This window comes from Helianthus annuus, chromosome 10, assembly GCF_002127325.2.
Source record: "Helianthus annuus cultivar XRQ/B chromosome 10, HanXRQr2.0-SUNRISE, whole genome shotgun sequence".
In the NCBI taxonomy this organism is placed as follows: domain Eukaryota; kingdom Viridiplantae; phylum Streptophyta; class Magnoliopsida; order Asterales; family Asteraceae; genus Helianthus; species Helianthus annuus.
This window is the reverse complement of record NC_035442.2, coordinates 181,066,336-181,087,856: the sequence shown is the minus strand read 5'-3', so window position 1 is coordinate 181,087,856 and position 21,521 is coordinate 181,066,336. Positions and strand designations below refer to the sequence as shown.

The 21,521-nt window shown below is 36.0% G+C and overlaps 1 protein-coding gene across 12 annotated transcripts; it reads left to right on the top strand.

The window, feature by feature from the left end:
* The first annotated feature begins 7,077 nt into the window (after positions 1 to 7,077).
* Positions 7,078 to 15,941, top strand: LOC110887009 (EKC/KEOPS complex subunit TPRKB). Of its 12 annotated transcripts, XM_035978883.1 has the most exons (9): positions 7,112 to 7,311; positions 9,253 to 9,371; positions 13,761 to 13,844; positions 13,912 to 14,034; positions 14,113 to 14,197; positions 14,759 to 14,847; positions 15,000 to 15,091; positions 15,250 to 15,293; positions 15,484 to 15,941. In XM_035978883.1, the coding sequence occupies exons 2-7, from the start codon at positions 9,255 to 9,257 to the stop codon at positions 15,087 to 15,089; spliced, it is 588 nt and encodes a 195-aa protein (XP_035834776.1). In that variant the 5' UTR covers positions 7,112 to 7,311; positions 9,253 to 9,254; the 3' UTR covers positions 15,090 to 15,091; positions 15,250 to 15,293; positions 15,484 to 15,941. The 12 variants fall into 12 exon arrangements, with proteins under 12 accessions (XP_021990599.1, XP_021990597.1, XP_035834776.1 ...); XM_022134907.2 differs by having other exon boundaries at positions 7,078 to 7,311; positions 9,253 to 9,322; positions 13,778 to 13,844; ... (1 more) ...; positions 14,761 to 14,847; positions 15,250 to 15,922; XM_035978884.1 differs by lacking the exon at positions 15,250 to 15,293.
* Positions 15,942 to 21,521: the final 5,580 nt, after the last annotated feature.

The window sequence follows — 21,521 nt, the reverse complement described above, 5'->3', positions numbered from 1 at the left end:
ACACTCTTACTTTCTTTAGCATACATGACTTTGCCAATATAAGCTTCAAAAAACCCATTCCAGGTTTCATGTTACCGAATTTTGTAATCTCCAACTCATCAAGGCGATCCAGCTTAACATACGTGTAATCTTGCAAGTCAAAAAGGTTCATAGCAGTTTGTCACATTGCTTCTGTTGGACTGTAGTTCATCTATCGAAAATTAATTAAAAAAAACACATAAGAATAACAACATTAGTTAGCTAAGCCAGGAAAAACTGACAGGTTGGGTCGGTTAACAGGTCAACACAAGTTCTATCGAAAATAAGTTGGATCAAAACAGGTGCTAACCATAATGGGTTCGACTTAAAGAAAGAAAAAAAAGATCAAAATATGTTCACCGCTGTATTTCACTATACTTGCCCCATATCGTACGTAGCACCGAGTTGAACCTAACATTTTTTTTATTTTTTTAATTAGTTTTTTAGAATTTTTTTATTTTTTAATTATTTTTTCATCTCATGTTTACCCAAACCTACATTAACCTAAACACATCCTAACCCATCCTAACCCAAACCTCCCCAATGTGCGGTAAGACACATGTAATTAAAGTTTTGAACGGATGTCCATGTGTCGGTTGTAAGAGATACAGTCTGACCTCTTAAAACTTGTGTTAGTTTCTTTTTCTCTTCTTGGTACACCGACAAGCAAACCCTAGCTATTGTCCATCTAGAAGGAAACTTAAACATAGGATTTAAATCCCATACGAATTCTCTAAATCCCTCATCATCAACTATACTAAACGGTTGATTATCTTTTATGCACATACGAGCAAGAGAGATTTTACATTTTTCTTGGCTAAAAGAATGAGAAGCCAAGCTACCAATGCCTTCCCCCGAACTTTTAGGCTTAAAGCTCAATTTAGATTGTTTTAAATCAGCCTTCTTATAGAGTGGTGACTTGGGGCATACTCTCAACAAATGATACCGCAAGGGACTCGTACCATTTGTTTTACAACCGGCTGCCATCCATTTTAAACAATAACAACATTTTGCTTTCTGAGAAACTTTATCAAATGTAAAATGATCCCACATGAATGATCTTTTACTACCACCTTCATTGTTCTCTTGTTCCGTGTTTTGCTCATCAACACTATCAACTGGTTCGTTCAATGTTTCTTTAGTTACATCAACATCAGGTGTCGCGCTACTCGATTCTTCCATATAAGTTTACACATATTTACAAAACAAATACCCGTATAAGCATTTAAATAGTTAAATTTTTCATTCATATTTGTTCTCCATTCTTGATAACCTAGTAGTTTAAACCTACTGTTAACTTCAAATTTGCATAAAAAAGTCAAAATGAATTTCATGAATAGCTATTGTTAACTTCAAATCTCTTATTAATAATAACTACCAGCCTACCATTAAGAATTTCCATCAAATCTCTTATTAATAATAGCTACCATTAACAATTTCCATCAAAAATCAAAGTGAATTTCAAGAGTAAATTATACTAGCCAGAAGTCCAGAACAAATTTGATAAAGCTTGAATCAAGAAGAAGAAGTACAGAGAAGAAGGATAACCAACAATCAACTACTTTCTCATTACACACAACTACCTTTATACACAGGCATAACCAATCCTAACGACCTAACCAACTTCTATACCAACACCCCTTATACTATGACTAATTGACACTTTAGCCCCAGAACTCTACTTATCGAAATATTACATTTCAGCCCTTTACTCATTTACAACATATCAATACATTCCCCCTATAACATTTTTTGACCTCAAAAAACAAAATTTGGAAACCGAATCTGTAAATCCTCTAAATTCTCCCATGTTGCTTCTGTGATCGGTAGGCTGTCCCATTGAACCAACCCCTTAACTGTAGCTCTATTTCCTCGTCTCACCATTTTTCTGTCCAATACTTGCAATGGTTTAAACATAAACCTTGGGTTCTGTGGTAGTGGGGTGGATTGCATATTACTTCCTCTTGCCAGTTTTAACAATGAAACATGGAATACCGGATGCACTTGAGCATCATCTGGCAGATCTAGCTTATAGGCAACAGCACCAATCCTCTCTATTATCATGAATGGTCCGAAATACTTTGGCCCCAACTTGTTGTAATGTGCAGACCTCAATGTTGTTTGACCATAGGGATGTAGTTTAACATATACATGATCTCCTACGTCAAAGACTCTTTCACTTTATGATTATCAGCCACTTGATTCATCCTATTATGTGCTCTTGATAATGCAAACTTCAATAACCTGATTGTTTCTTCCCTATCCCTCAACACCTCATCCACAGCTGCTACTCTCACATCATTCGGAATATAAGGTACAAATAATGGGGGAGGATACCCATATAATGCCTGAAAGGGAGTCATTCCCAAAGAAGTGTGGAAGTTCGTGTTATACCAAAATTCTGCCAATGACAGCCATTTAACCCAATTTGCAGGCTTATCCATAACCATACACCTTAGATAGGATTCAAGACACCTATTTACCACTTCTGTTTGCCCATCCGTTTGTGGATGAAATGCAGTTGAAAGATTCAGTTGAATACCTTGCAAGGCTGTAAATTCTTTCCAAAACTGACTGATGAAGATGGGATCCCTATCCGATACTATAGAATCTGGCCATCCATGTAACTTGAAGATCTGATCAAGAAAAACTTGTGCTACCTGAGCTGCTGAATAAGGATGAGATAATGCTATAAAATGGCTGTACTTTGTCAGTCTATCTACAACCACTAGAATCGAATCCTTTCCCTGAGATCTAGGTAATCCTCCAATGAAATCCATGGATATACCCGAAAATACGTTGTTAGGAATCGGTAATGGCTGTAACAATCCTGGTGAAGCAACTGTCTCGTATTTAGCTTTCTGACATACACTGCATTGCCGAATGACATTCCTCACTTGTTTGTACATTCCCTTCCACGTAAACAACATCTTAATCCTTTGAATGGTAGCATGAATACCCGAATGCCCCCCATAGCACTGTTGTGGCATAACAGAATAATATCTTTCTGTAACTCTCCCTCCTTGCCGACAACGATCTTGCCTTTCTTCCACAAAACTTGTCCCTTCCAACTATACTTAGGATGTGACTGCCCCGACATTAAACCCTCTTTAATATTTTTAAGTTTAGGATCAAGATCCCAACTAAGCTGAACTTTACTCCATATGATAGGATCAAAAGTATTCACTGATAAGGCTAGCAAAGCTGGGGATTGAACTCTTGAAAGAGCATCCGCTACTCCATTCTCATTTCCTTGTTTGTAAACGATTTCAAAATCATATCCCATTAACTTTGATAACCAGGCCTGCTGTAAGGGAGTAGTTATCTTCTGCTCCAGTAGATGCTTCAAGCTCTTTTGATCCGTCTTAATGACAAAATGACCCACCGACAGGTAATGATGCCAATACTGAACAGCAAATATGATAGCCAATAATTCCCTTTCGTAAACGGATAAAGCCTGTTGCCTAGATGATAGAGCTTTGCTTATAAATGCTATGGGGTGGCCTTCTTGCATCAATATCGCTCCTATTCCTTTACCCGAAGCATCTGTTTCAATTGTAAACCCTTTAGACATATCTGGGAGTGCCAATACCGGTGGAGACATGAGAGTTTCTTTTAAATGTTCAAAAGCTGTAGTAGCTTCTTCTGTCCAGCAGAATGCATCCTTTCTAAGCAAATCTGTCAAAGGCCTTGCTAATACACCATATGATTTGATGAACCTCCTATAATACCCTGTCAACCCCAAAAACCCTCTCAACTGTTTGATATTAGTAGGTACTGGCCATTCCCTTATAGCTGCTATCTTCTTTGGATCCGTTGAAACCCCTTTATTTGAAATTATATGACCCAGATATTCCACTGAAGAACCCCCAAAGTTACATTTAGATCTCTTAGCATATAATTGTTGATCTCTTAATATCAGCAGCACTTGCCTCAGGTGTTCAATATGAGATTCCCAAGAACAGCTATAAACTAATATGTCGTCAAAAAAAAACTAGCACGAACTTCCTCAAAAATTGTTTGAAAATTGAGTTCATTAATGCTTGAAAAGTTGCCGGTGCGTTAGTAAGCCCAAAAGGCATTACTACAAACTCAAATAGGCCTTCATGTGTTCTGAATGCAGTTTTTTGAATGTCACTATCATGCATTCTTATTTGATGATAACCAGCCCTGAGATCTAATTTTGAAAATACCACTGCATTGCCCAACTCTTCAAATAACTCATCCACCAACGGAATTGGAAAGCTGTTTTTAATTGTCACCTCATTCAGCCTTCTATAATCAATACAGAACCTCCAAGTTCCATCCTTCTTTTTTACTAGAACCACTGGGGCTGCAAAAGGACTCGAACTACCCCTGACCACTCCAGTATCCATCAATTCTTTTGTTAACTTTTCAATCACATCCTTTTGAGTTGACTGGTATCTGTATGGTTTCAAATTGACCACCTGAGATTCATCTTTGAGTAATATTCTGTGATCAAAGGCCCTTTTTGGTGGTAATGAAGTGGGAATCTTGAACACATCTTCAAACTCAGTTAGTAGCTTATCTAGCTCAGCATTATTTTGAATCTCAGTTACTTTAGTGTCATGCTGGAACTCTTTTCTGGAGGGTTGTAATTGTATACTAAACAAATGAGCTTCTAACACTTTGTCATGTTGGCCTAACAATGTGTGCATACTATTTGCTGAGCATAAGGATATCTTATTGCTATCAACCCCCTTGAGATTACGCTGAATGTTTCCAATTGTAAACTGCATAGTCATATCCATAAAGTTCCAAACAATAGATCCTAATGTCAACAACCATTGAACCCCCAACACCATATCATAACTTTCCAAAGGAATAACCAAAACATCAGTTGTAAACCACATTCCTTGCATGAACCATTGGAAATTTGGGGAATAATTTTCACATACAATCTCATTGCCATTAGCCACTCCTACTGTCACCTTATCAATAGACTTTAAAGGACACTTAAGTTTCTTGGCTAAACTTTCATTCACAAAATTGTGAGTTGACCCCGAATCAATTAATATTCTCAACTGTTTATTCCCTATATTACCTATCACTTTCATTGTTGAGTATGAAATCATACCAGTTAAAGCATGTATAGAAATTTGTGGTGGCTCTTGCCAATCTTGCTGGTCTACAGTTTCATCATATATGTATTCCCCACCCTTCTCATCATCCTCCTCTGTTCCTATCACCTCCAACACAAACAGTTTCTTATTAGCACATTTGTGGCCTGGAGTGAACTTTTCTAGACACCAAAAGCACTCCCCTCTCGCCCTTTTGCCCTCAATCTCTTTACTTGAAATTTGTTTAGTGTTGGTAAATCGTTTTGTAATAGGTGGTGATGGCAACAAGGGTAGGTGTGACACATTGGTAGGAGGTTTTACTGCACTTTGAACTCTGTTCCCCACTGCAGAATTATTAGAATAATACCTGCTATTAGAATATGAAGGTCTTACAGATTTATTGGTTGTATCTTGTATCTTGGCCAAATAGAATGCCTCCTTCATGGTTTTTGGTTGAAACATTCTGACTGGACCCCCTATTTCAGGTTTAACTGCCTTCAAGAAAATACTCACTGCATACGGCTCAGGAATGGAAACCTTAAGCAAACAAGCATCAAATTGGTCACAAAACTCCTCCAGTGACCCTGTCTGTACCAAAGAAGTTAAGATACCCATTGCATCTTCAAACAGGACCGAAGAAAAACGATTAACAACGGCTTCTGAATACTCTTTCCATGTGATTTCCGAGATAGGCACCGTTTTAGTCTTCAAGAAAGCTTGATGCCATTTGACTGCCTTTCCTTCAAGATGAATTGCTGCATAACGAACCTTGAAATTCTCTGGGGTCTCATCTACATTGAAGAAATGTTCACATTTGTATATCCAATCATCTACTTCATTTCCATCAAACTTTGGAAAATCAATCTTCCCAATCCTATGTAATCACTCGTTCCTGTTGCTTGTACCTGCTGTGGGATGATTGACCATTTCGTAACTAGAATCCCCACTTAGCTTAGCCAATAATGCTTGAACATTCGCATTAAGACTTGCAAACGTCTGTTCAGATTTCTACATGAATGCATCCACCTTTAAAAGAGTAATACCATGTTCTTCCACCGTTTTTTCAAGGTTTTATTTCTCCGAATCGGATGTGCTGCGAGTTGTCATCTTTTCCCCAATTATTAGGGTTTGAAATCAACTGAGAGTTATTGATAAGAACGAAGGTTGAATTGACCGAATCAGTGATCAATTCCTGTTGAAATGAAAGGTGAATTGATCGAATCAATGATCAATTCCAGTTGGAAATGAATTGCGGATGAATTTGACCGAACAATGATCAAATTCGCTGAAAGAATCGAATGAATTGGGTGAATTAGATCGAATCAGGAGCGTGCCGAGAATCAGGAGCGTGCCGAGAATCGACAGCTCTGATACCAATGATAAAACTTGAATCAAGAAGAAGAAGTACAGAGAAGAAGGATAACCAACAATCAACTACTTTCTCATTACACACAACTACCTTTATACACAGGCATAACCAATCCTAACGACCTAACCAACTTCTATACCAACACCCCTTATACTATGACTAATTGACACTTTAGCCCCAGAACTCTACTTATCGAAATATTACATTTCAGCCCTTTACTCATTTACAACATATCAAAATTATACTAACCATATGTATGGAACAGAACAAATTATACTAACCAGTAAGGCAGTAACCGAGATCGTATGAGCAGAGCCGGAAGTTGGACCGAGAGCGTATGAGCCGAGCAGAGCAGAGCAGCGATGTCGAGCCGAGCAGAGAAGCAACGTCGAGCCGAGCAGAGCAGAGCAGCGATGTCGAGCACGAGAGAGGCAGCTTCCAGTCTTCTTTGAGCGGGACAAACCCAGGAGGCGACGTATTATGTTTTTAGGGTTTCAATTGGACCTTGACATATGTTTTTTATTAGGCCTGGCAAAACAAACCCATTAACTAAGTTTTGGGTCAAGATGGGTATTTAGTATAACAGATTGGGTTGTATTGGGCCAGAACTAAATTGTGAGTAGGTCTAGATGGGCCAAAGTAGATAAAATCAGGATGGGTGATACAAAATTACAGGGAGGGTCAGGCTGGGCGATCTTCATCCTTATCGCACAGCCCTAATCGCCAGATTGCAAGATAAGGACTTCACTCGCACAGCCGCTGGTTCTTCTTAATCAACGATTCCTTCAATTGCAGAGCCTTAATCTCGCTACTTCAACTTGAGACAGAGCCCTAATCCCGCTGGTTCTTCTTCTTCTTCTGCTCTTGTTCTTAATCATTCTTGATTTTGTTATTTAACTTTTATTCTGTGATCAATTGATATTAATGTGGGTGTTGCTGCAAACAAGTTTTTATATGTTTTCGTTTGCTTAAAGTTTTGGTCAAGTTTATTGTTTACTGTTTACTCTAATTTTTACCAACTAGATTTACATAGGGCAATTTAGTCTTGGGATCTTGGTTATTAACACAATACACTAAAAAAAGAAGTCATGGAGGCTGTTGAAAAGAGACCCTTTTATCTTTATAGTAAGCCACAGATAACAAGAAATGTTGAGGCCTATAAGGATGCTTTGGAGGGGTTGAGTTCCATTATTGGTTATGCCAATAAGGCTAATAATAATTTTGTGATTTAAAGCATTTGAGACGGTTGGGTTTAGTTGTGGGGCTGTTTTGGTTAGTGGGAATGAACTTAGATTGGTCCTGCCTGCTGGTTTTGATCCTACAAGGTATTAAAGTTGTATTTTTTTTAATCAAGATTTGGTTATAAATGTTAGAATTAGGTGGTGTTTGGTATTTGGTTTTTATGGTAATATTGTCGTATGGTCTTCTTTTTAAGCCTGAGCTTAGCTCAACAGTAGTTTTTAATCTTGAGTTCGGCTCGTTTGGTGCTGAGTTCGGCACAGATTCTTGGTCGATTCTTCGTTTGATTAAAAGTAATTGTTGTGCTTTTGTAGGCGTCAAACGCTTGTTCATTTGATAGTGATGTAACTGTGACTGTGGTTTGTCATTTGCATGATCTGGCATTTGTGTGAGAGATATCCCATATATCTTCTGTCGTTTAGGTAGTAAAGAAGACATCCTACCAAAACAGATGGTTCCAAGCTTTAAATGATGAAGAGTAAAGTGACAATGAATGTCGATATGCTTTATCCGCTTAAAAAAAAAAAAAAACAAAAATATAATTCTTGGCAACCTGGATACATATAACAAAATAACAACTCCAATTTCAACTAAACTTCATTAAGATCAAAGTCAGACAATAATCAAACTTTTGAATCATATAAACTTTCAGGTTGCCAAAACAGATGGACACAAGAGTGCTATCCAGGTTGCCAATATACTTACGGACGTTTTCACTACCGAAACAGAATGAAGATGCAGAAACATACCGATTAATTAACAGATTGTCATACCGATTAATTAACAGAAACATACCGCAGCCTGGATTGTCATACCGATTAATTAACAGACACATACCGATTAATTAACATACCGAAGCCTGGATTGAGACCAGTTGAGACTTGAGTGAGAGGCTGAGAGCGGAGAGTCGAGAGTGAGAGGCTGAGAGCTGCGACTGCGAGTTATTAGGGTTAGATAACATTTGTTATTTGTATATTAAATATAGATTAGGTTAGATTTTTAGATGGGCTAAGATTAGGTTAGATTTTTAGATGGGCTAAGATTATTTGGTCTTTTAAATTTTTTTGGGCTATATATTAGTTAATTTTTTGGGCTATATATATATATTAATTAATTATTAATAAAAATAATTCGAGCGAAACCGAGCGATCGTCGAGCGAGCGGAGCCTTGCTCATGTTCGGATTGAATATGAATCGAACCGATCCGATCGGCTCATTTACAAACTGAGCGGGAATCGAACGAGCATTTTTCGAGCGATCGTCGAGCAGTTTGGACAGCCCTAGTGGTGGGCGACTCGGGTTACTCTCGGAGTGCTCCATTTGTCCAGTGAGTGGCCCGAAAGTGCTTGAGATTGATTTGTTGCCCGTTAAAAAAAGAAAAAAATAAAAAAATAAAATAACCGGTTTGGCTTAATTCAAAGCTATTTTTTTGTCCATCTCTAGAAAAGTCTTATCCCAAACATGCCCTAAACCCTAATTCCCAAAATCTCCAATTATCTTCTTCTCTCGCAGCCAATTGAAGCTTTCTTCCAATTTCATTTGCAGATATGAAAGTTTACGAGCTATCTGGAACCACTCTATCAGTTGCTCTCTTCACAGATGTCGCTAACTCCAAGTACTATTTCTGCACACTCTTTTTTCGACTAAATTTATGTGTAATTGAGGTATAATTTGTTTAAATTGAACGTGTATATGCATATATTCAGTTTCTTCAATCAATCATTTACTGTTTTTTCATCATAAATAAAAAAAATTAAGCACGTAAGCACCATGTTTAGCTTTTTATTTCCCAACTTTTGTGTTTGTTGTCCTTGACATTTGACCAATTTTAGGTAATTTGACTAGCAAACAACTTTCTGTTTGGCTATCAAATTTGAATTTTATCTAACTTACATTCTATGTAACTTACAGCTAGTTTAGGCTGATTCAAGGCCATTTTTGGATGTTTCAGTCTTGGTTTTAAAAGGCGAGAGGCGCATAAAAGCGACGAGGTCTAAAACCGAGGCGCGAAGCCAAAAGCGGCTAGCTTTTCGTACATGAGACGCAAGCTAATTATAAATATTTTTTATATATCACATAGGTTTTTAGCTTTCCCTACCCAAAATATAGCTATAAGTAAGGTTTATGTATGATTTTAGCTGCATGTACAAGCCAAAAAACCCAAGGTAGAACGATTAGATGCATAAAAGCGCCTCAGGTTCGAGAGGTGCGCGCCTCAGGCTAAAAAAGCCCAGAAAAATTCCAAAAATCTAGGCGATGAGTGATAAATCCCCAGGGTGTGCGCCTTGTTGTGCCTCACGCTTAAGCGCGCCTCAGGCGTGCTTTTTAAAACTAAGGTTTCAGTCTTTCAGACCAGTTTTAGCTGTTGCGTGTCTTGATGGACGCAAGGTGGTATGGCTGTGTTGGGCGCCTAGGGGAGCACCTTGTGCGCCTTTGTCTCTTTGACTACATAGTTTCTAACAAACAACTCGGAAATTCAGTATTGCTCCATTGTTGTGCATCTTCTTCTATAAATGTTATAGAAGTTAAAATTTAAGTGACTTAAATGCTAGGCAGTCAATAGCAGTGCTATAGCACGGCTATACCGGTTAGCAGACATCTGATACATAGTGGCCCAAATAGTGGTTCTGCTATTAGTGGTGCTATATGCCGCTATTTGACCACTAGTTTGAATCCTGTATAGTGGTCATACTCATAGCACTGCTTTCAAGGTTCTTTAATTTCAAGCCAAAAGTAAGGAAAAGCTCAAAAAATCAAATCTTTTGTTTGGAATAACCCAAAAGTAAAGGCCCAAACTCTAATTAAACCTAGTCCAGTAATCCTAAATCTAATGTGTGTGTCGGGTGACTGAGGCCGAAAAGCAATCCTGATCGCTGGTGGCTTGAGGGCTGAGGCTACTGAGATCGTTTTTCTTCATAGTTCAAATATTGACACTTTCATGTTTTAAATTTTGATATAACTATTAAAAATATTCAACTATATATTTATATGTATCATCATCATCATCATCATCATACTCAGTAATCCCACCAATAGCAAAGCTAAGGTATGGTCTGAGGAGGGTAGATGTAAGCCTTACCTCTACCCCCATAGTTGTCAATAGCGGCTATAGCGACCGCTATAGCGCGCTATATGGCGATGCGACCAAGTGTTGCTATATGGTTCATAGCGATGACTAGCGATAATAGCGGGTCAAAATTGGTCAAAACTAGGCGGCAATGGTCAAAATTGGTCAAAATCGGGAGAAATCGGTCAAAAATCGGGTCAAAATTGGACTGAATCGATCTAATGGAATGAGTTCTTACCTCGTTTGGAACCAAAATTGGGGCTAGGGCTTCTTTCTTGTGCTTCTTGTGCGCCATGTCTGATGAGAGGGAAGAGCGGCTGTATTGAATGCAATGAAAGAGATGGTGGGTTAGGTTTAATTAAGTTTGGGTATTTTTAACATTTAACCCCCTCTATCTTTCATAACTTTACATATGGTTCCTAAATTTGTATACAAAAAGTATAAAGTTAACTATATATTTTTATAAATATAGCTATAAAATAGCTGCATTTATAGGTTTTTGTTAAATATACATGTAAAATAGCATATATACCAAGGTATTTTGATATAATATACATATAAAAATTTTCAAAATTCTTTTTTCTAGTGTAATCGCTATACTTAAAATAGCCGTCGCTATTTGTCGCTATTCGCTACGTAGCCGTAGCCGTACGTTGTCGCTATTTGTCGCTATTAACAACTATGTCTACCCCGTAGGAATAGAGAGACTGCTTCCGGTGAGACCCCCGGCTCGATTGTAGTTTTGTATCAAGCCTTGGACCTAAGACACATAACACTCAAACAATCAGGACAGAGACCGATTGGTGCATGTACCCCCGTGTCTTTCAGCAATCAACGTCACCACATGATGCATGATTAACCATCTGCCGCTTTTAAAGTTATTTTCATGAAATTAGTAAAATAACGTTAAAGTTAGTACCATTTCACTTTTGCCCCCTGAGCCCCCACACATATATACATTATATGTGCAGAGAAAGTATAATGTACTTCACGCCTTAACGTACATTAACGTACTTCACGAAATATATAACATGCGTAATTATTTTTTTGACCAAAATAACGTGCGTGATTTTGGATCCCATGCGTGATTATGTGGTCCCATGCGTGATTATATGTTCCATGCGTGATTATACCCCTGATCCAACGGTTACCATTGTCTCCTACGTGAAATAGTGGCGGAACTAGAACATTAATTCAACGGTATCCCAAAAAAAAAAAAATCACCGTGCGATCATACAACATTAAAAAACGATAATAAATATATAAAGTAAAACAAATACCTAATAGATTTGTCCTATTTTTTTTCATAGCTAGAAGTCATTTCATCATATCGTCGTCTTTTACTTCATGTAAAAAATCGTTTTCGACCGCACAAATCATAGCATTGTTCAAAAATTTTGGGCCCATTCGATTGGGAAAAAGTTTCTAACAGGAAATTTATGACTACGCGGCCGAAAACCCTATTTAACAAGATATGACATTCTTACGTCATCTATTTGATTTGGGTGATAACTAGCAATAGGTGGCCTATCATATGGATCCGAAGGAAGATCACTCAAATCAATAATCCCTCGTGTTGTTGGAATTGAAGTTGTAGGATTATCATTGTTCATATTTGGACTTGCATCAACGTCATCATTTGCTTGGATATTATCATTATCAACATTCGGAGGAGTTGTTTCATTCCGAATTATATCATCATCACCAACCCAATTTTCATAAATTTCTTCCTATTTTCTTTTGAAAAAGTTCCCAATAAAAGATTGTTTTTTAGATTGTGGTTTCGTCATCACTTCAAATAATTCAAGATTGAACAACACTCTCTAGTTTAACAACGAAAATTAGACAAGTATAAACATACAAAATTACCAACAATACAACTAATCAAACAATCAAACAATTCAAGAACTCAAGAAGAAAAAAATAAAGAATACTCACAATGTGTGTGTAAGATTTGCGGATGATCCGCGATGCGGATGATCAACTCAGTTTGCGGATGATCAACACTTTAGTTTGCGGATGATCAGCACTTCAGTTTGTGGATGATCAATCAACTCAATTTGCGGATGATCAATGAACTTAGTTTACGGATGTTTGATTCAACAGTTGAATCAGTGATTTGCCGTTTGCGGATGAATGGATGATCACGATCAGCAACACTTCTTCGGTTCTTCTGCCTCTGGCCCTCTGCGTCGTTCACAATCATAGCCCTCTGAGTCGACGTTTGGTATCCCTTCGACATATAACATTATAACTGGACTTTAATAACAATTGGTTGGGCTTATTATGTACAATCTTCATTATTGAATGCTTACTCTTCATAACTGAGATTTAATAAATTGATTTGGGCTTATTATTTACAACTGCAATTTGGGCTTACAATTTTTTAGGGGTGTCCTCATAGTTGTTTAGGGGTGTCCTTTATATAAAAATCGAAAAAAAAATACACTACCGGTACAAAGTTGAGCCGTAGCCCGTGCTACGGCTAATTACTCTACAGATCCGCCCCTGACGTGAAGTATGATAAGCCGTGAAGTATGTTAACCTTTCTCTATATGTGCATCATAAATTCTGCATGATATAAAAATTACCGCTATAACCTATATATCAAATAGCGGACCTTGACCGCTATTTGATTTTGGACCGCTTAAACTGTATAGCTTAAATCTAATACGTATGAAATTGGGTTACTGTTTTGTGAAACTTTAGTTCAGGTTAACGCAATCATGAGACCTCTTATTATTTAGTGAATTTTTTTCCCTGTACTTGTGGTTAAATTTGAAAATGAAAATCACTAAGGAGCAACCATGATTCATATATATTCTATCCGGGTCTCTTATTTTATAGGATATATTAACATGTATTAAACAATCTAACAACAATGGAACAAGAATACCGATTCTTGTAGTTAGAAAAAAGTTTGAGTGACTTTATTGTAATGATGCTGAAAAAACTTGGTTACGATTAGGTGAAATATCTAAAATAGACTTTGATACTTGCAAGGGAACTTTTGGAGCTGATGCAAGCTGGAACGCTAGAACCTGAAGTAGCTCTTCTCAATGCATCTCTGGTAAACAAACATACTTTAAATATAAACTTGTCAAATGTTCAATCTTTAACACAAATTCGATCTCTAGATCCCAGATATCTTTCCCGTTTTAGCAGCTGCTCATAAAACACTAGTAGCTAAATCAAGGGACTCGTTGACTACTCGTACTCTTCACTCTGAGCTTGTTTATAACTACTCGGGCTCTAAACATGTAATAACTAACTCTTTTGACGACTGTAGAATCATTCATTAAAATACATCAAGCTTATTATTGTTTTGCTTTTACCAGATTTCTGAGTCGTTAAAACGTTGTGGCATATCTGATAGCACCACATACATTCTTGTTGCTCGGTTTGGTGCTTTAGAAGAAGAGGTGACGTCGTCCTGCCGGTTATATGAATGTGTTTTTGATCATCAATCGTGTGTGCGCCTATGTTGTCAAAGACGCAAGGCGCAGGCGAGGCGCATCGGCCTCGCCCGGAGCCTAGGCGCAAGGCGCAAAAAAAGCGTGGGCTTTTTTAAGAAAAGCGCACATAGAGAAAAAAAATATAAAGAATATGTTATGCTTTGAAAATAAATAAGATTCCACATATAAAATTAAAAAAAAACTATTATACATGCCATTTAAGATCATGTAGCTAATAGTTAGTAGCAAAAGTTTAGCAACACCTTTAACTGCATGTGCTTCTAGCACAATTTTAAACTTGAATTTGTTCTGTTTTACCTTTTTCCCTGCGCCTCAACCATGTTTTTTGCGCCTAGGCGCGCGCTTTTTGCGCCTCAGAACCGTTTTTTCAAAAAAAAGCCCATTTTTGCGCCTAGGCTCCCACCAGGCGCTTTAGGTGCGCCTCGCTGCGCCCGGGCGCCTAGGCGCGCGCTTTTTGCGCTTTTGACAACATTGGTGTGCGCTAATTAAGATGATTTGTTGTTTTTGTAGATGACTGCCATGAAGACACTTATTAAAGGCAAGGAAATTGATTTAGAAGAGTTGGAAGGAAAAGCAAACAAGCCTCAAATACAAAAGGTCTGTCATGTGTTATGTGTTTTACAAAATGCAGTTTCATTACTCGTTAGCAGCAACTCGATAATTAAATTTTTTATTATTGCATTAATTCAGGTATTTATTTATTTAACCTTGCATGAAATAGTAATCGTATTTTGTTTCGCATTCAACAGCACTACAAAATAACAGGAGTAGAACTGGGCATATCAACCCTGGGAGATGCTATAACGTGTCGAATTGCTGCTGCGCGTGATGCGCTGTGAGGGTATCTACATGATAATTATTTCCATTTTCATGACTTTTTTTTTTTTTTTTTTGCCAACTTATAGTTATCATGTAAGCATGCGCTTGGAAGCAAGCCGTAAGCATATGTTTACTTATCGGTCCTGCTTGGTGGATGACAATTTTTCTTTCCCTTTCTAGAACATTGTAAAGAGTATGTATGACTTGCTGCTGCAACTAAAAAGGTTAGCTACCGGTCGTGACGGGCTCAGCTAGAAGCAAAGCAATTAGTACTCTAGCACGAGTTAAACTTAGGGGGTGTTTGGGATTGCTTTTTCAACCTGATTTTTTGATTATTGTGTTTTGAAATCGCAAAAAATCTATTTTGAGTGTTTGGTAAAAAATTAATAAAAGCTGATTTTTTGCGTTTTGTAGACATCAAAACGTGATAATCCAAAAGTAGGTCACCCCCTACTGCAGGAAAACGTGATTCCACAATATAGTCCGCTAAAATTTACCGCCATATCTATTATCACTCCTCTCCCTCTGTATACATCTCTGGAACCCTAATCACTTTGGCGGACTGTAACAAAAGTGGACTTCTCAAATGGTGGATTCTTTCTACTTGTTGATCATCATTCCCTTCTCACAGGTTAGGGTTTCTCATGAATCATCGCTTTTCTCCTTATTTTCATGGGTATCCGTATGGATGTAATGGTGTTCATGAATGGTTAACTTGTAATTGGTTGAGTGATAATATCTGTTTCATGATTTCATGGGTATCCGTATGGATGTAATGGTGTTCATGAGTGGTAAATAGTTTTAACGATTGTATTTCTTTAATGCATGTGCTGTTATGTTCCTCTTTCGTTAATGATGTTCACCTGACGATCCATTTTCTTCTTATTGCATTTATTGGATATCTTTGGTGGCGTAGTGTATGCACTCTAGGTGTTCGATGAATTGTCTCGCAGAATTATTGCTACAAGGATCTCATAGATGAGTAACAGTTGTATTTGTTATTTTGTTTCATCTGATTATCACATAGCAATAAGATAAGTTGATGTGTTTAGTATCATCTGTTCTTGCAGAGTTTGTGTTCTTATAACTTTCCACTCTAATGGTAGTTTGTTTGCGAAGTGTGGTGATCGAAGCTACTTAGCCTATCACATAAGCAGTTTTAATCCTAATTAAGCTGGTAGTTTCATTCTGTTGTCGCCTCTCGGTCTCTTTTCATTTTATGTGTTTGTATATGGCCATTTTAGTGGCTTTGATTTCGAACACTGTCTTTCTCATTTCCACCAACTTTGACAACATATATTAAGTGGTTAAGATCATAAGAAACTACCTGGTTACTTGTAACAATGTCAAGTTGTTTGGGGAGTTCTTTAGTAATAATGATGACTAACTGTGAACAAACTGGCAGTCAACTTGTAGCACATCAACAGCCATTCAAAGCTTTGATGATATTGTTTTGTGTGGTTTGTTTTTTTTGTAGTTTTTCTCGTGACTCGTATCATCATTTCTGAAGTCTCGAACTTAATATACACATGGACTTGGCAATAACCATTTCATTTTAGTTGTCTATTTTTTGACCCGTTTAACATTAATTCACCACAATTTATATCTTGGTTTTGATTCTGCTCAGCTTTATGTTTTCGCCTATTTTTGGCTCAGCGGATGTGCAGTGGCATTTAGGTAATTTTAAGCTCATGGGGGAGAATCAACAGGGGAGACATAAGGCTGGAACATACTTTTATGATTAGGACAAACTTTCCACCCATAATTTTTATTTTGAGAACCTAACAAAAGTATGGAAACCTATAATTTCTTGAAATTTTTCTAACCCTTTTTCTTGTTTTTTGTTTCCGTCAGTTGAGTCTTACCCACTTGGGTACTTTGGAGGTCATGTTCAACTTGGTTGGGTTGAAGTTACAAGTAGGAGTGAGGTTAAGGCCATGTTATTGACTATTGAGTGCAGTTGGCAAGATACCTATTGGGATTAAGATTTCACTTATTTATTTTTTAAAATATATATATTTGCCAAACACTCAATAATTGATTATCTGATTATTGTGATATCAAACAACATAATCAAATCCAAACACTATCTTTCTGCAGCACGTTTTATTACAGCTAATTATCTGATTCTGATTATTCAAAACGCATAATCTATTTTGAAAAAGCAATCCCAAACACCCCCTTAGATGGAGGCTGGGTACACATGACACTTCCTGAGAGCTCTCTAATTGTGTTTTCTTGTTTAAATCAATCTTCTAATTTGGAGAATTTATTAGTGGCGATAAGCATAAAAAATAGAGAGCAAAATGGTGATGATGATTTATTATTTTATTTTAAGTATATTTAAATTTCTTCCCTTTTAAGTTGGTTATGAAAGATGGCATATTCATATGATTCGAAATTTATAATTTCAATAAGTTATAGATAACCACTCTTATTTTTTTTCCAATAAGTTGTAGATAACCACTCTTATTTATTTTTTTATTAGTTAAAGTTAGTTTTCCATGTTTAACCACTTTTGTTTTATTAGTTATCTATTAAATATTGCGACTCATAATAATTAACATGTACGAGTTGATGGGTTACATTTATATTAACTCATTTATGTCAATATGGTGTATAAATGTTACTGTCTTTGTTTTGCATTTACAGGAAATACCTATACTATATAGTTTAAATTGTTCAACCCGTGTAACACACGGAGAACTAACCTAGTTTTCTACAATAAAAAAATCACATATTATGCATTGTTTAGAATTCTATTTTCCCCCCTAAAACACAATATCTTTAGTTTCATAGTTAATCTAAAATAAAAGTAGAATAATCCTAAAATATCGGTAGCAACTTTTCAAATATTCAAATAATATATTTAATGAAACTAATTTCGTAAATTGTTATTACTCACGTGACATTTTTTTTTTTTTTTTTTGAAACATTCAAGATAATACCCTCTTTATATTGTAATTTACATCCATGTTAATTGCCAAATTATCACTCCATCATATAGTTTCTTCTTATATTGTTTTTTTTAGTATTAGTCATTAATAATATATTTTTTTTAAATCATGTGACCAAGTTTTACATTTTTATTTTATCCAATCTTTATTTTAGTTTCATCGCTCCATATTATCTATAGCATCTCAATACCTAATGTTACTATGTATTTATTTTTGTGGGTAGAGATACAATAAGAAGTTTATTTGGCTAAGAAGGCTAAGAAGTGATCTTGACTATCCATTTAGTTAATCAAAGGCTAAGATTAAATGATGGAAATTAAAGAGAAGAAAAGAGGCGCGTGAGTTTGTTTAGGGGCATTCTAGTCAATCCAAAGCAATAGTTTCTCTCTCATCCAATTCCCCCATTTTTTAAACGTTAATAACTCTTTCATACGACATTATTTTTTTATAAAAATTGCACCAAAAAAACAAGCGTTTTTTAATCTATAAAACGAGTATACTATTGCTATATTTTCGAAAAAAAAATTTGAAAACCCAGTTGCGTAAAACGCAATGGAAAAAACCCAGTTGCGTAAAACGCAATGGAAAAAAAAACCTAAAAATGACATTTGTCTAAAACGCAATGCACCAAAAATACAAAGAAATGTCTTATTTGTAAAACGCAATGGCCAGAAAACATAAAGAATGTGTTATTTCTAAAACGCAATAGCCTAAAAACTCAAAAGAAAGTGTAGTTTCTAAAACGCAAGGGATTGAAAACACATAAAAATGTGTTTTACCTAAAACGCAATGCACCAAAAACACAAACACATGTCTTATTTCTAAAACGCAATGGCCAGAAAACACTTAAAATGTCTGTTTTCTAAAACGCAATGGACTGAAAACACATAAAAATGTGTTTTACCTAAAACGCAATGCACAAAAAACACAAAGAAACGTCTTATTTATAAAACGCAATGGCCAGAAAACACTTAAAAATGTCTCATTTCTAAAACGCAATGGCCTAAAAAACAAAAGAAAGTGTTCTTTGTAAAACGCAATGGACTAATAAACACCTAAAAATGTGTTTTACTTAAAACGCAATGACTAAAAACACTTCAAAAATGTGTTTTTCTAAAACGCAATGACCAGAAAACGCATAAAAATGTCTTATTTTAAAACGCAATGGCATAAAAACACCAAAGAAAGTGTTCTCTCTAAAACGCGTTGAACCAGGACAATAGTTGTGTGTGAATTGTCTGAACCAGGAATGCAGTTCTAAAACTCAACCCCAGCCAGGGGCTCTGCCCCTTGGACCCCGCCAGGGGCTGCCGCCCCCGGACCCCCGCCAATATCGTAAAACGCAATGACTAAATCAAAAACCTAGATCGTGAAAATGAAATTAAAGAATTTCTTACATGGATCGAAGTCGATTTCTTCATCGATTGACGAAATTTGAATGATAGAAACACTTATCAGCGATTGAATCGAACGGATTGAGTGATTATCTTCAAAATCACGTGAAAAAACGAGATTTTGAATGAAATTAAACTGGGTTTTCTTAAAAAAAAAAGCTGAAGAACACGTTGATCGGGTGTTTGAATAATTGATTGATGACGAAAATCGCACTATAATGTAGTGATTATTGAGATAGTAAGTGAAGAAAAGGTTGGAGATGGTGGGTTTTGAAGTAACTGGGCAGAAGAAGGAAGAAGAAATGATGGGATTGACTAAAATACCCTTTCTCTTTATTTTAAAATTTGCCACATGTCATAATCCTATTGCTTCCTATACTTCCTAGCCAAAATAAACTTCCTATTTGATCCCCACCCTTATTTTTGTAATTTCTAAATGATTACTTTTTATTAAGGTTTTTATACTTTCTATTTATATTTAATGTTGTTATACATAAATATTATATTTTTTTAATAACTATTAATATACCTATGATAAAAAATATTATTGTTTTATTAGTATCATTATTATCACGGTTATTGTATTATTTATGTTCTAGTTGTTTGTGGCATTATTAAGAATTAAAAGTAGAGATGGGGTAAAACTACTAATTCTAAATATAGATGGTAAAGTTATGAATCAAAGATGTAATGTTGTATACAAACAAATATATAGAGATTTATGAATTATGCGAATATTTTTTGGATTCAAATTACGGTGATGTGCAAATTATAATTGTAACTTTTTTATTTCTCATTGAGTAAATTACGATTTTGGCCCCTATGGTTATATCACTTTTACCCTTTTAGCCCAAAAAAGAATTTTTTAACATCTGAGCCCCCAACGACTTTTTTTCTAACCCTTTTGGCCCCTAACACTAACCCCATCCATTAAATGTTAGGGGCCAAAAGGGTTAGAAAAAAAAGACGTTAGGGCCAAAAAGGTTAGAAAAAAAGACGTTGGAGGCTCAGATGTTAAAAAATTCTTTTTTGAGCTAAAAGGGTAAAAATAATATAACCACGAGGGCCAAAATCGTAATTTACTTTCCCATTAAATGTAATGTAATACGTAAATACAATAGTAATTATCATATAATATATTTATTTTTGAATTAATTTTAAGGATAATTTAATTACATGCTTCTCTGATGAATTTTATAATATCGGTCTACATCATCTTTATATTAACTCATTTATTCAAGGATACTTTAATTATATGCTACTCTGAAGAATTTTATAATATTGACTTATATCATCTTTATATTAACTCATTTATGTTAATTTGTATATAAATGTCTCTGTGTTAGTTTGTATTTACAAGAAATACTAATCATATAGTTTAAATTGTTGAACCTGTGTAATACACTGGGAACTAACCTAGTTTAATATAATTATAATCACAATAATCTTGTTGAATCATTTAAAGGATGAGGATCAAATAGGAAGTTTATTTTGGCTAGAAAGGATAGGAAGCAATAGGATTATGACATGTGACAGAATTTAAAATAAAGAGAAATAGTATTTTAGTCAATGTTACCCAATTTTCTCCCTTGTTCTTCTCTCTGTAACTTCAAAACTCACCATTTTCAAAACTCACCATCTTCAACATTTTCTTCACTTTCTATCGCAATAATCACTACATTATAATGCGATTTTCGTCACCAATCAATGATTCAAACACCAAATCAACGTGTTCTTCAACTTTTTTTTTTGAAGAAACTCAGTTTAATTTCATACAATATCTCATTTTTTCCTGTGATTTTGAACTGAATCACTCGATTCGATCGCTGATAAGTGTTTATAACATTCAAATTTCATCAATCGGAGAAGAAGTTTGAAGAAATCGGCTTCGATCTATGTAAGAATTTTTTGAATCGCATTTTGACGATCTGGGTTTTTTAATTGAGTCATTGCGTTTTACGATCTTGGCGGGGGTCCGAGGGCAGCACCCCTGGGACCAGGGTCCAAGGGGCGGCAGCCCCTGACAGGGGCGGCAGCCCTTGCTGGGGTCGAGCTGCATCAGAAAATTTAATTTTCTGGAAATTGGCTCATTTTCGTAGAC

Bases quoted from the DNA above. Each gene is read 5' to 3' on its own strand.
- LOC110887009 (XM_035978884.1), top strand. From the start codon at position 9,255: ATGAAAGTTTACGAGCTATCTGGAACCACTCTATCAGTTGCTCTCTTC. The intron at 14,035-14,112 runs GTAATAACTAAC...TGCTTTTACCAG, and splicing joins ACTACTCGGGCTCTAAACAT to ATTTCTGAGTCGTTAAAACG. The intron at 14,848-14,999 runs GTCTGTCATGTG...CGCATTCAACAG, and splicing joins ACAAGCCTCAAATACAAAAG to CACTACAAAATAACAGGAGT.